The sequence below is a fragment of the Fringilla coelebs genome, assembly GCF_963513975.1.
Source record: "Fringilla coelebs genome assembly, chromosome: 1".
Taxonomy (NCBI): Eukaryota; Metazoa; Chordata; class Aves; order Passeriformes; family Fringillidae; genus Fringilla; species Fringilla coelebs.
In genome coordinates, this window is record NC_140028.1 from 57,311,827 (window position 1) to 57,326,982 (window position 15,156).

Below are 15,156 nucleotides of genomic sequence, written 5' to 3' on the forward strand. Positions count from 1 at the left end.
TCTGTTTTATGCTAATGTAGTTCCAAAGAAATCAATGATATTTATACTGACATAAAGCTGTGGTGAGTCATATTCTCAATTAGTGTCTTCAGTTTGAGAAGGAGTATCAGAGATTTTTCTTGATTTTCCAAAATTTAGCCTGTAATTTTGTTCACAAATTTCTAAGAAGCTGAAAGTTTAATTACATCTATAGGGCCTCAGAGCGCCCCTGAAAAATCATCACAAGTTTTTTTAGGCAGATTTAACTTTTAAATTGAATTACTGGGACTGCATAGATCTTTTGTTTCATTGTATGTTCATAACAAGAGGCACCGATCTCTGACAGATTTTTTTAAAATTACATCTACAATCCACAGGAATCATAAAATGTCTGTGAAGTAGCATATCTGCTTAAAAAATGCTTATCAACTATCCCAACATAACCATCCTAACATATTGATGCTGCCATCAGTCAAATACATTATGTTCTTATTTTGATGGTTGAATTGAACTCCCCCTAGTCGAAACCATGTGCGAAGCCCCTGCCAGTTTAAATACAACACACAGGACTTCTGGAGACTAAACCAAACGAGGAGAAGCTGAGGGAGCTGGGGGTGTTTATCCTGGAGAAAAGGAGGACCCCTTATCACTCCCTACAACTGCCTGAAAGGAGGATGGAGCCAGGTGGGGGTCAGCTGGTCAGCCCCTACTCCCAGGCAACAAGGGGCAGGATGAGAGGACATGGCCTCAAACTGCACCACGGGAGGTTCAGGTTGGATATCAGGAAGAATTTCTTCATGGAAAAGCTTGTTAAGCGTTGGAGCAGACTGCCCAGGGAAGCGTTGGAGTCACCATCTCAGGAAGTGTTCAAGAACTGGCTGCACGTGGCACTTACTTGCCATGGTCTAATTGAAGGGGTGGTGATGGGTCAGAGGCTGGACTTGATGATTTGGAGGTATTCTCCAGCCTAAATGATTCTGTCATTTTGAAAGACTCAAAGTGGAAAAATTGCAGATATTTCTTTTTGTACAACTTCGTCTTTCCATTTTTAGTGGATTTTTTATTTTTTGTTAAAGTGAAAGAGATTTTTTTTAACGGTAGTGATCTGAATTTATGATGTGTGAGTGTTCAAAGGCTTACCAGAATAATCTGATGCATTAGACAGACAGGAATTTCAACAGATAATCTGAGGTAAACCTTGCTAGGATGGTTTTAAAGAGTTGGTTGTCTGCATTTAGTTTGATCAGAAATAACAAGAGACCTTGACTTAGCAGGCAGTTAATTCCTAAATATCTTATGGGAGAAGGCTCTTCATGCACATGGTGGGCTGTTACTCACACAAATTCAGGTTTTGGTTTATTCACATTAACATCTCAGATCCAGAGGTCCAAGACAAAATTTGCATTTTTCAGCTTACTTGCACCAGTGTTTGTATCCATTGCAAACCATATCTCTTTTGCAATGGGAAACGTGGCTATACAGAATTAATATTTTGGGGCTTTTTTTCAAAACATAAAATGAAAGATACACTGTATTCTTATAGCTGAATTTTGTTCCTGGATTCCTGGGATTAAAAGTTTTGTATGCTTTGTGTGCTGTTTTTTGTTCTTTCTGTTGTAGGTAACAGTAAATTATATTTTCTGGACAGTATTTCTCAGTCTCCATGGACCTTTTTTTACACAATTGGATCAACTGCATTCTTTACCAAGCCTGAGACAAACACATGTGTGTCGCTGTGGGAACTCAGCACATCGCTCCGGATGTCCAGAGCTACCGCAAGAACCCTTGGGGGGCTCGGAGGTCTTGAAATATTGCCAAAAGCACTTGGTGGCTTGACTTTGATCCCTCTAGGGATGTGCCACCTGCATACGAGGATATGAGAATCACTGGGGTTTGAATGATGTAAAAACAGTATATTTGCAAGGTGAAACACAGGTTTTGAGGTTTTGGTACAGGGGGTTTATGGAGGAATTTAGGCCTATCTCGTGGTTCTTCTTCCTTCTTCTTGTCATCCATTTTCTGTGTGATGTAGGCACTTGTGGATAGGTTCTTGGTGAAGGTACACTTGCTAACAAGGGTGAAAGGTATTGGGGATAAAAGGTAAATATGATTTACGTAGGTTTTACTATTAAAAAACACAACTGCCCCGTGGGTGGTCAGAGTGCCTTTGGCTGCCTTGCTGGTCAGATCCCGGCTGGGCAGAGAGAAAACTTTGTAGATAAGAAATAATAAACAACTTTGAAGACCAAATATCAGAGAGTCCAGTCTCGTCCTTTGAAGCCCGATCTGAACGAACCACCCCTACGCGTGTCTGGGCAGAGACAGACAACAGCCGACCCGGACATGTTCCCCTTTCACTGAAATAGAAATTCTACTGTGTCAAATGTATACATATAAAATAATATATAGAAAATGGCTGCTGAATGAATTCAGCAAATGGTGAATAAGTACTTCTTCTGAGAACACAGACACAATTTCCTGGTATTCTGATATTAGTCTTTCTTTGTATAGGACGGGTAACATTAAAAGCATCTTAAATAGCTCAGTTTGCTTTTCTGAAAAGATTTTGACAGTATTAATTACTTCTGCTAACAGAAATTTCTGACACTTACATGACCTTCTGCTGCATTTGAAAAAAGGCTGTCATGGCTGGTGTACTGATATATGCAAGGAAAATCTCAGGAATCAGAATTAAACGAAACTAAAAAAAATTTTACCCTTAACATTACCAAGTAAGAATTTCCAATGATTTCACCAAAACATAGATTATACTTCTGGTGGGGGAGGGGGGATTTCTGTAGGAAGAAATTAACTCCTTTGGAATGCAGCAATAACATGCACTAATGACAAGACAGAACCAGCCATGAGGAGCCAGCCTGGCCCACTGTTTCATTCATGTATAAGAAGCTGAACACACACTTGGAAGTCACCTCTTTGTGGTATGTTTGTAAGAGTGTCACTATTAATAATGTTACACTGGTATTAAAAAAAAACCCACCTTAGCCTACTACAACCACATTGGCATAAAATGATGCAACGTTCAAGTGGTCGGCACAAAACTGCCATTCTTAGAATAAGAGCCAACAAATGTTTCTAAAATAGCAGCAGTGGAACATCTCAGGTTGTTGCTAAACACACACACAAAAAAAAAAAAAAAGGAAAATAAAGATTAAATAATTGAAATTCAAACAAGCTATGATAGCTGCTGTTTTCACAGGTGTTTATAGTGATGGCCCTTTGAACTGATTTTCTACAGCACCAGGCTATTTTACCTGTTTTAATGTTTATTTTTCTCTCTTTGTCTCCCTTACTTCTTCTTTTCTGTTTCTTTAAATGTTCTGTTTTAGTTAGATTTCAAACCCTTAGTTTAGCACTTACCATCTACCACTACTTCCAAGTGGCCATTTTGTCTCTAACTGAATATAAAGTTATTCCAGCATGTTGGAGAGAAAGCACAGAACACTTTTGATAATCATATGAAAAAGTGTGTAGGCTGTTAAGGATCTTTCTTCTAATACATTATGGCAAATACAGTCCCAGCACAGGATAAGGAGGATTTGTTACCATTAAAAGGTATTTCAGTTCAGAGAGAGAATAAAATAATCCACCCCAAAGAGCTGTGTTCTGGGTGATTACATTTTGACCTCAATTCCTGCTATATTCCCTAGTGACTTTGTCCATACAATAATGTTTCCCCTGCTGGGACCTAGTCGAACACCACCTAAAATAAGATTTTTCTATTGATTTTTATGGTCATTTGCTTCTTAAAATCAGTTGTTGTTACTTCAAAAAAAAAAAAAATTCCATGCTCCCCGTTTGTCATACTATATTTTGAGGAGTATATTGGAGAAACCTCACTATGTTAAACTGCATTTTTAGCCACATAGTGACTCAGTAATACTCATACAAGAATACAAAACCTTATAATTCATTGCTGTGCTACAATTTTTTTAATCCTTTTATTTTTACAGTATGCAAATTTCTGCTGCTAAGACAGCTTTAAAAACAGTACTTAAGGTGTTCTTGTGACACCTCAATCATATTGCCCCACAAAACTGTGTAAAAATGTTTTCATCAAAATGGAGAGGGAAGATTGCTGTCATTATATGATAAATGTAATAAATAGAAACAATACAATGGCAAATTACTGTCAACAAACACCCAAAGTGAGCAGAGAGAATTTTTCTCCTATAAATCTCCTGAGACAGAGAGACAGCCACAGGCTGCACAGAACCCCAAAGGCTCCCCACAGGCTGTGCCAGCTGCTGGCAACCTCCTGCTGTATGGCTTCACTCCTTCTCCTGTATTAATAAGCATTTTTTTTGAGGGATGCTTTGCCAACCTTTAATTATTGCAGAATAATTTTGGACAATGCAAGATTTTTCACTCCAGAGTAGCAGTTATTAGGTCAGAAAGCAGCATGCAGGTGAGTTTAATATTCCTTTTTTAAACTTATTTTTAATGCTGGAAATGATACATCTTGCAGGCATGAAGCAGCAACACTAGAGGTTCTAAGGAACAGTCTCCTGAGCTGTGGAATAATGAGCAGCTGATGTCTTAATTTACACAAACAGATGAAAAATCTCACCAAAACTTTCAGAAAAAATGAGGATTCCAGTAACACTGCTGCTACCTGCAAGAGCAGCATGTGTTAGCCCTTGAAACTTCACAGTTATTTGCCATTTATGAAAAACTTTGAAACTGCAGAGCATTTAATCATATATGCACTAAAGCCTGTTGGTAGATCTACAGGACTCACAGAATCACGAAATTGTTAGGGTTGGAAGAGACCTCTGAAGATTGTGCAGTCCAATCCCCATTCACCAAACTCGAGATTCTGGAAGGCTCTGAAGTTCAGATAAAGTGGTTTTAATTGGAAGCAGCTAAAAGTTTTTATTCAGGTACTGTTACTCAACTGTGAAATACATCTTTCTGGAAAAATATCCTAATGGGCAAGAAAAACTCCGGCTGAGAAGGAGTGAGTCACTCTCCAGCTGCCACAGCAATGTGAGAAAGTCCTTCTGCAAATCCTCAGTTACAGAGTCCTAGAATGGAAACCAAGAAGAATGACAATTTTCCTTATCCTGATTTGGTGAAATCCACCTCAGAAGTGTAATCACCTTGAGCTTGCCCACAAGACTTTTAGCTTGTATTCATGTGATGAGCACTACTATGCTGACGCTTGCATGTTGATTGGTGTTGCCCCAGCTGAGAGTGCATCCTTCTCCACTCACTTAGATGTCAAGCCAGATGACAACTGTACTCTCTCAAAAGAGTTATTTTTGGGTTCATTTGTTTGTTTTGTTGGGGTTTTTTTGTTCAGATAAGTAACTGGTGTCTGAAGTCAGTGGCAGCCTGTGATGCAGCATAACACAGAAACTGAGGAGCTATTACCTTGTTGTTAAACTCAGTTAGCAGACATATCTAGATTGGCCAGAAAGCTCTCAATAACATGCATTTTATTACCCCCTGGATCTAAACCACAGACACAGGTGATCCTGTAACTCCCAGTATTTTTTAGCTAGAGGGCCACAGGCTGACATCCTCCCCGTATCCTGTTCTGCTCTCTCTGAAGCTCTGCACTGCCATTTAGGGTTAGTGAAGGATATTTTGGTGAGGGAGACTATTTTGGTTTAAAAGCAATCCCCCTGTGGCTGCTGACCTCCTTTGTATTTCAACTCCAGGTCAGTATTCTGAAGATATTCTCAATTAGGGAGCATTACTAAAACTGAGTTTTTAAAGAAAGATCTGCAACAACAGTGGAAATTTGCAAGTCACATATGTGAAGCAAATAATGAATTACCTACTGTTTGTATGTACCTAATGTATTACCTACTGCACTGTGTGCCATCCTGTGTTCTGCTCAGCAAAGACTTACATGTACATAGTAAATGCTAAGGACTGGGATCTAAAAAAATACAGATTTATATTACAGGCCTGTTGGCAAGCAATCAAGAAGCTGGAATGAAGACATAACATCCAGACTGACCATTCAAAGCAGGTCTATTTGTTTTGTTTAAGAGCAATGAGGACATTTGTGAGCCTAAGCCTGTAGGTTGGCTGTAAATTCAACACTGACTGATACCATTTTGGATGCATGAAAGTGGGTGCTGTAAGAATTCTCCTCTTCCAGTGAAAATGCAATCACTTTTTCCATTTTTACTTTTTTTTTTTTAAAAGGTTGTGGTGGCTGATTGGAGGAGGAGTGGAGGGCAACATACCCTGAATACCAAACTTAATTATAAAATCCCAACTACTTAATGTTCAGCACCTAAAATACCAGTAATAAGAATAAAGATGTGCCCAAGAATAGCTGGAACTGAGGCCAGAGGGCACACACTGACCCTCAATCATGGGGCCAAACCCTTATGGGAGACTAACACAGGGAGACTAACCAGGTCTTAGGAAGCTCAGAAGCCACACAGAATTCCTGAATGAGGTTAGGTAATCACAAAAAGATGATAATGATGAGGTGATAAATGTAGAATGCACATCTTCCAGGGGGCAGCCCAGGAGCCAAGACAGGAGCCTAGAAGAACTGCAGTGTTGGGAAATTGCATTTACCACAACTCCTTGTCTATCCCAAAGCAATGGCAGTGTGACTGCTATCTCAGCAGTGGAGGTGTAAGTAATTACCTAAGGAGCCGTCTTGGAGAATTGAAGGAATCACTTTTTTTTTTTGCATAACCAGAAGAAACTTCAAGTGAAATGTGAAATGGCCCCAGACTCCCCAGTGGACAGTAATTTTTGTGTGGCTGATAACCATTTTTTTCTCCCCTAGAAGACATTAAAACATTTCTCTGAAGGAAAAGCAGATTTGAGAAGCTGTCACAGCAGCTTCTACTTTACTGTGAAGGGAAATCCTTAAAAAAAGCTGGGCTGAACTCTCAAGTAGAGAAAACCCCCCATCCCAGTCTGGCCAGTACTGCTGCCACAAGCCCATAATTGCTGTAATTTGCAAGTTTGGTATGCAGGGGAATCAATGAAAAACATCATCCAGGGATGCATAGTTGCTGAGTGAGGAGAATCTATAAGTCCAAATTGCTGGAAGAGCAAAAAATAGTCCCTTTCTCATAAATGAAGTATTTTTCCTGAGGATTTTCAAGTAGGCTTGAAAACCTATTACTCAAAGGTTTGAAAACTTCATCAGTAAGTCATGACTAAATGTCTCTATTTGCATGAACACACACAATCAAAATGAAATTATTTAAGCTTAATCTACAATATTATACCACTTAAGTGAAAATTATTTCTGTGAAAGTTTTGAACATGCACTAGATGACACATCCATCTTAAAAAAGAATCTGAAAGCCTCATTATTAGTGGATTTTATGCACTTACCTCTTTTGAATTTAATAACTTCTTTCTTGATTACAAGCTTATAAAAGATAAAGCAACCAAGTAAGAGCATGATATATCTGCAGTTAGCACAAATGGTAATTGAATTCTCCTGGATAAGGATTTTCAAGAGACTCCTAGCTTGCATGGCTGTGCCTTTTATTAGGGAAACTAGATGAAAGTTGAATATTACCTTTTAAATTCTGCAGCTTATTCAGGAAATCCATCTCCACTTTAATTGCACTTTCCTCTGTAATGCAAAAAATTATTTTACAGTTCTTAGAATTTGAAGGTATTTAAGCATTTCATTTTCTTTGAAAACACAAACATGACAAAAACCCCATCCTTTAAGACAGATGGATCCCTAAAATTTGAAAATTAACTGTGAATGAAGTCAGAATATGTACATCTCTTTTTCATGAAATTGATTAAGACTAAAGGTTATTGTAAGGCTATTTATGGTAGTCTATGTGCCAGTGAACAGGAAATATAGGGTCACTGACGTTTTATAACTCACTTTGTTAACATGCAGAAAGACAGGATGCAGCCACTCTATGCTCCCAGTTTTCATGAGAAAATTTGATGGAAGGAAGTGCTGTCCTTCAAAAAAAGACATAAAGCCCTTTCCTTTATCTTGAAGGAGGAAAGCTTATTCACAATATGAATATAGATTTTAGCCCTTAGAGTTTAAAAATTGTTTTGATTTTCCAGAATAGCAACACCAAATATAAGTATTTGCTTATGACATTGCTACAATTGCTTCCCACAACTATAAATTGTTGCAGAATACTGAGAAAATAACTCATTTTGGGATAAGCACAGCACTAAGGCTTACTGTAACAACAAATGTATTAGCAATTTGCCCAGATTTTTCAATATGAATAGTTTCTTCAAGAACAAGCATAGCTTAGTAAAATAGAAATGTTTAATAGAAAATAAGCAACCAGATCTTCTATGGCCTTATTATATTGTACTTGCACTTCATGGAAGTCATGAAACTGCAGCCCTCATTCTCCTCATGAGATCCATATGTATTTCTATGCTTTGAATGAGATCTTGCCGTCCTTGCAGGAGTGGTTACTTCCATTAGAATTCATTTGGCATTGAGTGCTCTCATTTTTTTGTCTTTTGAAACAGAAAGCATGGCAAACAATCTGCATTTTGACTTAGTGACTGATTTATGAGAAAGATCATAGGGGTGAGTATGCTGAAACATAAGTCTCTGAAGAGACTCAGCACTTGGCAGTCTGAGGGGAAGAGACCTCACACTTCCAAGCCCAGTCAGCAAATGCCAACTTGCAGAGCTGCCCCCTGCCCTGCAGCTGAGTGTTCTGCAATAAATACCATGGAATGAGCACGACAGCATTTAACAACTGCTTTGCAAAATACAGTAATTACACAATACAGTAAGTGGAAAAGAATCAAGTTTTGGTGGTCCATCCTTGCTCTTTGGGGGAGAGATGGGAGATCAGCCAGTAATTACATTTCTAGTAATGACTTAACCTAGCCATAAGCATCACATTTATGGTCAGCTGAATTATATCAAGTCACACTTAATTTACAAGCACTGCTAAACAAATAAACCAAAATCCTCTGTCAGCAGAAAATACTTTCATCACCTGGTAAGGAAGAAAAGACTAATTACAGGTAGACATGGCCTTGCTATAATTCTTAGAGATGTTATTTGGATTTTGCTTTGAATTAGGTCACTTCTATCTGACTGACATAAAATAAAACCTTTATGTGTTGAGGGAAATTAAAACACCCTGTTAGATACTCCAGAAGCACAGCCAGAAAAACACATGTGCTCAGACAGCAATGTATTTTTTTCTCAAACTCTTTCAGTGGAGAATACTGAAAAAGTTAGAGCAATAGTTACATAGTAGCACTTAAAGGCAACACAGGCCTGGATAATAGTGAGGGGAAGAGAGGGGGGGAATTTGCCCCAAGCAAAAGATTCAAAGTCTTTAGAAATCAACAGATTTTGACGCAAATATTTTCTACATTGTTGTAACATAACTAAAATGGATGCACACACCCCATATCCTGAATAAACTGCTATGTTAACATAACTCTCACCTCTAAATCAGCAATTGAGAGCTCTTTTTCAATTGTTAGCATCTTCAAAAACATGCAGCAATTTGAACGGAAATCTTCTTCAAAACCACAACACACACCTTGCTGGTCTGCATCTAATATGTGCAACACACCACGATTACCAATATTTTCAGTTTTTGAATCTGAGCATACACTGTGCACACCTGCAATCTTAAAAATTCCACTTCACTCACAGCAAATGTTGATCTCAGTTAAAAACCCCTTTATTAAGAACAATCCAAACCAGAAATTCTAATACTTTACAGTAACAATTTCAATGCATAATTTAAGAAAATTACTCATTTTTCAAATCATTTCCCCTGTACATTCCTTCTTCTGTGTACATACTTTACATAGTAGCATAATTATAATTTCCCATTGGGATTACAGTACAAACAGTCTGAACCAGAAACAGTGCAATTTCTTTGGTTCAAAGAGATGAACTCCTTCCTCAAAGGCTTCATAAATCTGCTGCTGCCACAAATCTGTGAATCAGAAGTGCTTTCTTCAAATTTCAGGCTCTCATTGAACAAGCTATTCAATTTCAACACGAGAAGTCAACTGATGACCATTAACAATCAAGAAGATGCACTATATTCTCTAAGCATTTTACATGATAGGCATGTAGCTCATTTTCTTCTGTCTGAGGAGAACCTGAAAGGAAAAAAAATCCCAAGATTTGAATTTCTAGTAGATTCTTAATACAAAATTACTTTTCCAAAGATTGTATTAAGTGCCTTGCAAGAATTCATGCTGGTTTATGACCTTAACCTCTGTATTAATGAGTAGCAAATAAAATACTTGTACTTTATGTCACAAAGTCTGTTTTGGTTTTACCCTTGGGTACGACAAAGCAGGAAATATAAAATAACAATAGCCATATTGAAATATTTCCCCATGTGTACTCCGAATAACAATCTACCATTTTAGCCCAATTATCACTGTTAAGTGATCAAAGCTTTACAAGCACAGACTAGTTGGGATCCTTAATGCAGGAATGTTTTAGTGACAATATTGATGACATATTACACAACTGTAAACTGTAACAATGAAGGTTGCATAAAATCCTTATTTTGATATGCAAATTTTTATTGAATTAAAAATCAATAGTTCAGTCTGGGACTTCATGTTCTAGATCAGTACATAAATAAATGGGGATTAATGTTATGAGGTGCTAATCTGTAAAAAGTACATATTTCTACCTCGTTGATTCAATAAGGTAGAAAAGTCTCTGATCTGTGGTAGTTCTGCTATAAGGAACAGTACAAACTTATTAATACATTATCAGTATATGAAATGCTGTATTGTTATTTTTAAGGATTGACTTAGTAAAGGCTGAGTTTGAAACAACAGTACAGTCACAAAATTAATGAATTTGGGCAACAGTACAGGAAGAATGATGAGATGTACTACGAAAAATACACCTCCTCCTTATTAGGATACCAACAATGGCAAGTGTAGAGAGAAAGTTTGTGGCAAATATGTTATGCAAATACTATGGAAACCTTGCATTATAAGCCCCTTAATCAATAAACCTATTTGAGTACATCCATAGAACAATTTAAATTAGTAAGAAAGCTCATTAGCTTAAAAAGATACTATCATGTCCTTTCAAGATTAGACTAACTTGATGTGACTAACAACCAATAAACCCATTATTAGCTACTGAAGCTCTGAATCAGTGTTTGAACACCATCCATACTGACTGTTCTTCAGCTGAATCTATTGTATTGCAGCCATTCAAACAGGAGCTATGTTCAGTTACTTAAGCAAAAATGTGAAGCTTTCAGAATGTCATTAACCCATGCCAGAATATTTTAATGTGGGAACAATGTTCTGTACTGGTCCCTTCTCTGTGTGGCTCAACAGCCTGCAGCTGAGCAGGGTTAGGCAAAGTCCTTGCCAAGAGAACAATTTTTCTTATCACTAAATTTAAAATTTAAAGATTCACAAAACTGTACTATGAAAAGGTGTAGGAGAATACAGTATGGGTAAATGAAGGTGGTATAGAAGGTAATCTTATCCCCCAATGAGTTACAGCTGGACCAATTACTAAAGATTAGAAGCAGGCCTGATGTTAACAGGCCACACCTGTAGCCAATAAGAACAAGTGGTATAAAAGAGTGGATTGGTGAGATCTGGAGTAAGAGGAGTCAGATAACTGCTGCAAGGGCTGGGAACAGTCAGTGCATAGAGGAGCTGCTTGCAAGAAACATTGAGGATATTGGCGATATGAAATCCTTGCACTATAATGATGGTAGAACTCATGGTGTCTAAGACAACAAAAAGGCTTTTTATTGCAAGCATGATCAGACCTATGCTTCCAAACTAAACTTGGTAATTACCTAAGGTCTTCACCTAAGGCATTTTTCTCCATCTCTATTTATAAGATGCCAAACCATAAGCCACATTGCTAATTGTGATGTTAGGGACAAAAGTATCCTTTCAAAAACTTGTAGCACAACAAAAACTTACTGTGATGATATAAATTGAAATGCTTTAATGATAGAAAAATTAAGAATTTGCATTAGGTAGAAATAAGACCTACTTTTCTTCACTAAAGAATAAGCTTCATCTATTCTTCTCCTTATAGATGGATTCTTCAAAGTCACTTTTGCCTGTAGCACACACAAACACACAAAACACAGTGAGCTTTGTCCACATGATCACTCCTTAACACAAAGCTAAAAAAATTACAATAACTCATCAGAGCACGAGATGTAGGAATTTTAGAATTAATATAACTGTATCACCGTATAGACTGCATTTATATAAGCAGTCACAAATTACAAAGGACAATCTGCTTCTATACCATGTTGTTTAATCTCCCAGCCTCAGCAGCTACGCAATTAAAATAAAACAGAATGACTATTGTAAACCTTATTATTATTTACTTAGAGATTACTGTATTGTTTACAGCATAAAAGTATAACATTACAGTTTTTTCACAGATTTCTTAAATACTAACCTTCTGATAGTTGTGAAGCAAAGCCCAAAGCGAAGCTGCTCCTATTCTCTGAACAGCAGGACTGTTACTTTCCAAACAAGCAGACAGTACTGCAATAGCTTGATCTAATGAGACAAATAAAAAAACATGAAACCAAATGCATCTAGAAAATATAATCAAGAGCAATGTAAATATATTTACATGCCTCAGTAGATTGATGCTAGGAGTATACTTATTTTTATGACAAATACTGGTATGGCAGAGGAATTACAGAAACTTTATTATCGATTAAATTTCAATATACTCATAAAATCAGCACAGTACATTGAAAGAAGTGTTAAAAACAATATAGCAAAACAAAACCAAGTAATGTTAAAAAGTTAAGCCACCAGTAATAAAACATGAACATTATGTATAGCTATCAGCTATGCTTAGGGACTAAGTAAGCTGTGAAACTGTTTTATAACTCCCAGAAGCCACAATTAGAGCCACATAAGGATGGATATTAAGATGTTTCTATTTCCCTTCATACTTATTATGCAGATGATTTGCAACCAATGAGAAATATTTTCCACCCCATTGTAGGTGCCTTAATTTTCTAGCATTGCTCTGAAGCTGAACTCTTCCACTTTGCTTCTTCACTTCACAACAAAAATTCATAGATTATGTAACTAAATAATGTATTTTTAATTAAGGCAGTAAATCCACATCTTAGGAAAAATAAAAACCATGGACACTATGGAAAACCTGCTGAGAATTTGAAACAAAGACAGGAACATTCTCTCTGCAGTTAAACGAAGGAAAGAAACATGCCTTCTACAAACAACCAAGAAAAAAGTTCTGAGCATAATGTTACATTAAATATATATGTCATGACATAACTTTATCACTATCATAAACATTTTCTGTACATGACAGGACATAAAATAGTTTGTCTCAACACTCATGATTTGCATAAGCTAAGAAAGTTTTGTCCAGCTGAAAGATAAGAACTTCATTTATTTCAACTGACTGATACAAAGAACCCTTCAACCCTCCCTGAAAAACTAGCTGTTTGAGAAAACTGCAAAAATCCTTTTATTTATAATCTGTTATTATATCCAAATGATCTGCCTAACAATGAATCTTGATTTTCTTTTGAAAACTATTTATTTGGTTTTCCTTTTATTATGTATCACTATAATTGTCTCTCTGCCAAAATATGTATTCTGTAATTCTAAAAATTAATTTTTTATAAAAATGCTCTTCTAAAATACAACATTGAGTTCTTGGTCAGTAACCCAAACTGCCATGAAAATATAGTATTCTGGAAGCCATGATACACTCAGAGAACAAGAGTTTGCATACTCTTCAGATACTTACCATTACCTAATATCTTTGGTTTATTAGCTGGACTAAAACATATGTTATGTAGAATAAGAAGTGCTAGATGTTGGCTGCTCTTGTGCTTGTATTTACACATTTCAATGATTTGGTCTAAAAAGCCATTTATCTTCATAACCATCTGTTGTCCATCTTCTCCAAAAGATATGTTCAGTAGCAGCTTTAGCCAGAGAGTAGACACGTTACCAGGATTTTTATTGCTTCCTTTTGGCAATGAAAGTGATAAAAAGTTCTGCAGGAAGTTACTCTGTTAGAAGAAAGAAAAAGGGTTTTAGAATTTATAGTATTCCATGGCTTGTTTGCTGTTGTTTGACCTTCCAGTCTACATACTTGACCAAACACTAGTAGTATTGTTAAATTTACACATTAAAGGCAACCCCTTATTAGTCAAGGATTTTTGAAAAAAAAAATATATTGGAAAGAATCTGCTGCATGGTTAAAAAGTTAATATGGTAACATACATTTTCTTCTATAATAATTTATGCAGTGTAGACACATAAAAGTTGATCCCAACACAGTATATTTCTTTAAAGACTAATTCCTACTACTACATAAGCTTTTTGCTTTGCACTCATTGTTTCTACCCAAAAATAAGCTAGCCACATTTTAAGTGAATCAATCCACTACATTAGATAATGTATTCTTGATTCCTTTCTTATTATTGCATGCTATTAACAAATGTTAAAGGTATCACAGAATGCCTCAAGTTGGAAGTGACTTGTAAGAACCTACAGCACCACTCCTCCCTTCACTGACAGCTAGAGGAATGTCTTCTATTTGTGTAAGCTTTGAAGAAAAAGAACTGTGCATTGATATGACATACAGTATCTCAGCTTTGCCTCCACTTTAAGGAGATTCTGAGAAGACAAAAATCAATTCCCCTGTTGCAAGAGGGAGGCGTTCTAACATTAATTCCTCTAATGAAAAAGTCCTTTACTAAATATTCCCAGTCTCACTGAATCTTTACAATGTATACAAGCATCTGGTTGAAAGCAAGCAACCCAGCATACAAACTCATTGTGGTTTTCTTCATGTGAATATAATATTGGTAATTTAATTTTCACAGAGGGAATTGGTTATTCAGCATTGCTTACACTTATGAAAGCAGAGCCCAAGAGAGAGAAGGAAGTACTATCACACTAGAGTGAAACTCTGAAGAGTGTAAAAGCAAAAAAAAAAAAAAGACAGAATACAACAGCTACTACAGAAGAGATCTCAAACTCTGTTTCTATCAAAAAGTGTGAGTATTAGCCACTTTGCAATGGTATGACCATGCTTTACATAATTAGCATCACAAAAAGATCTATTTCTCCCTGCATTTCTAACAGGTAATTAGGTCCAAGAACAGAACATTGTTAAAGGAGATCAAAAGAAATTTTTGCAATTAATAAATTACTATAAAAGGTGCTAGA

The 15,156-nt window shown here is 36.6% G+C and overlaps 1 protein-coding gene across 1 annotated transcript in view; it reads right to left on the reverse strand.

The window, feature by feature from the left end:
- Nucleotides 1-9,985: 9,985 nt before the first annotated feature.
- The window catches only part of RTTN (rotatin), a gene marked incomplete at both ends in the record, with an annotated part of 79,312 nt that continues 74,141 nt past the window's right edge, over nucleotides 9,986-15,156 (reverse strand). The window contains 4 exons of the mRNA XM_084202696.1: nucleotides 9,986-10,068; nucleotides 11,963-12,032; nucleotides 12,383-12,486; nucleotides 13,724-13,991. Of these exons, the coding sequence (XP_084058822.1) occupies nucleotides 9,986-10,068; nucleotides 11,963-12,032; nucleotides 12,383-12,486; nucleotides 13,724-13,991 (525 nt within the window). The remainder of the gene's footprint in view (nucleotides 10,069-11,962; nucleotides 12,033-12,382; nucleotides 12,487-13,723; nucleotides 13,992-15,156) is intronic.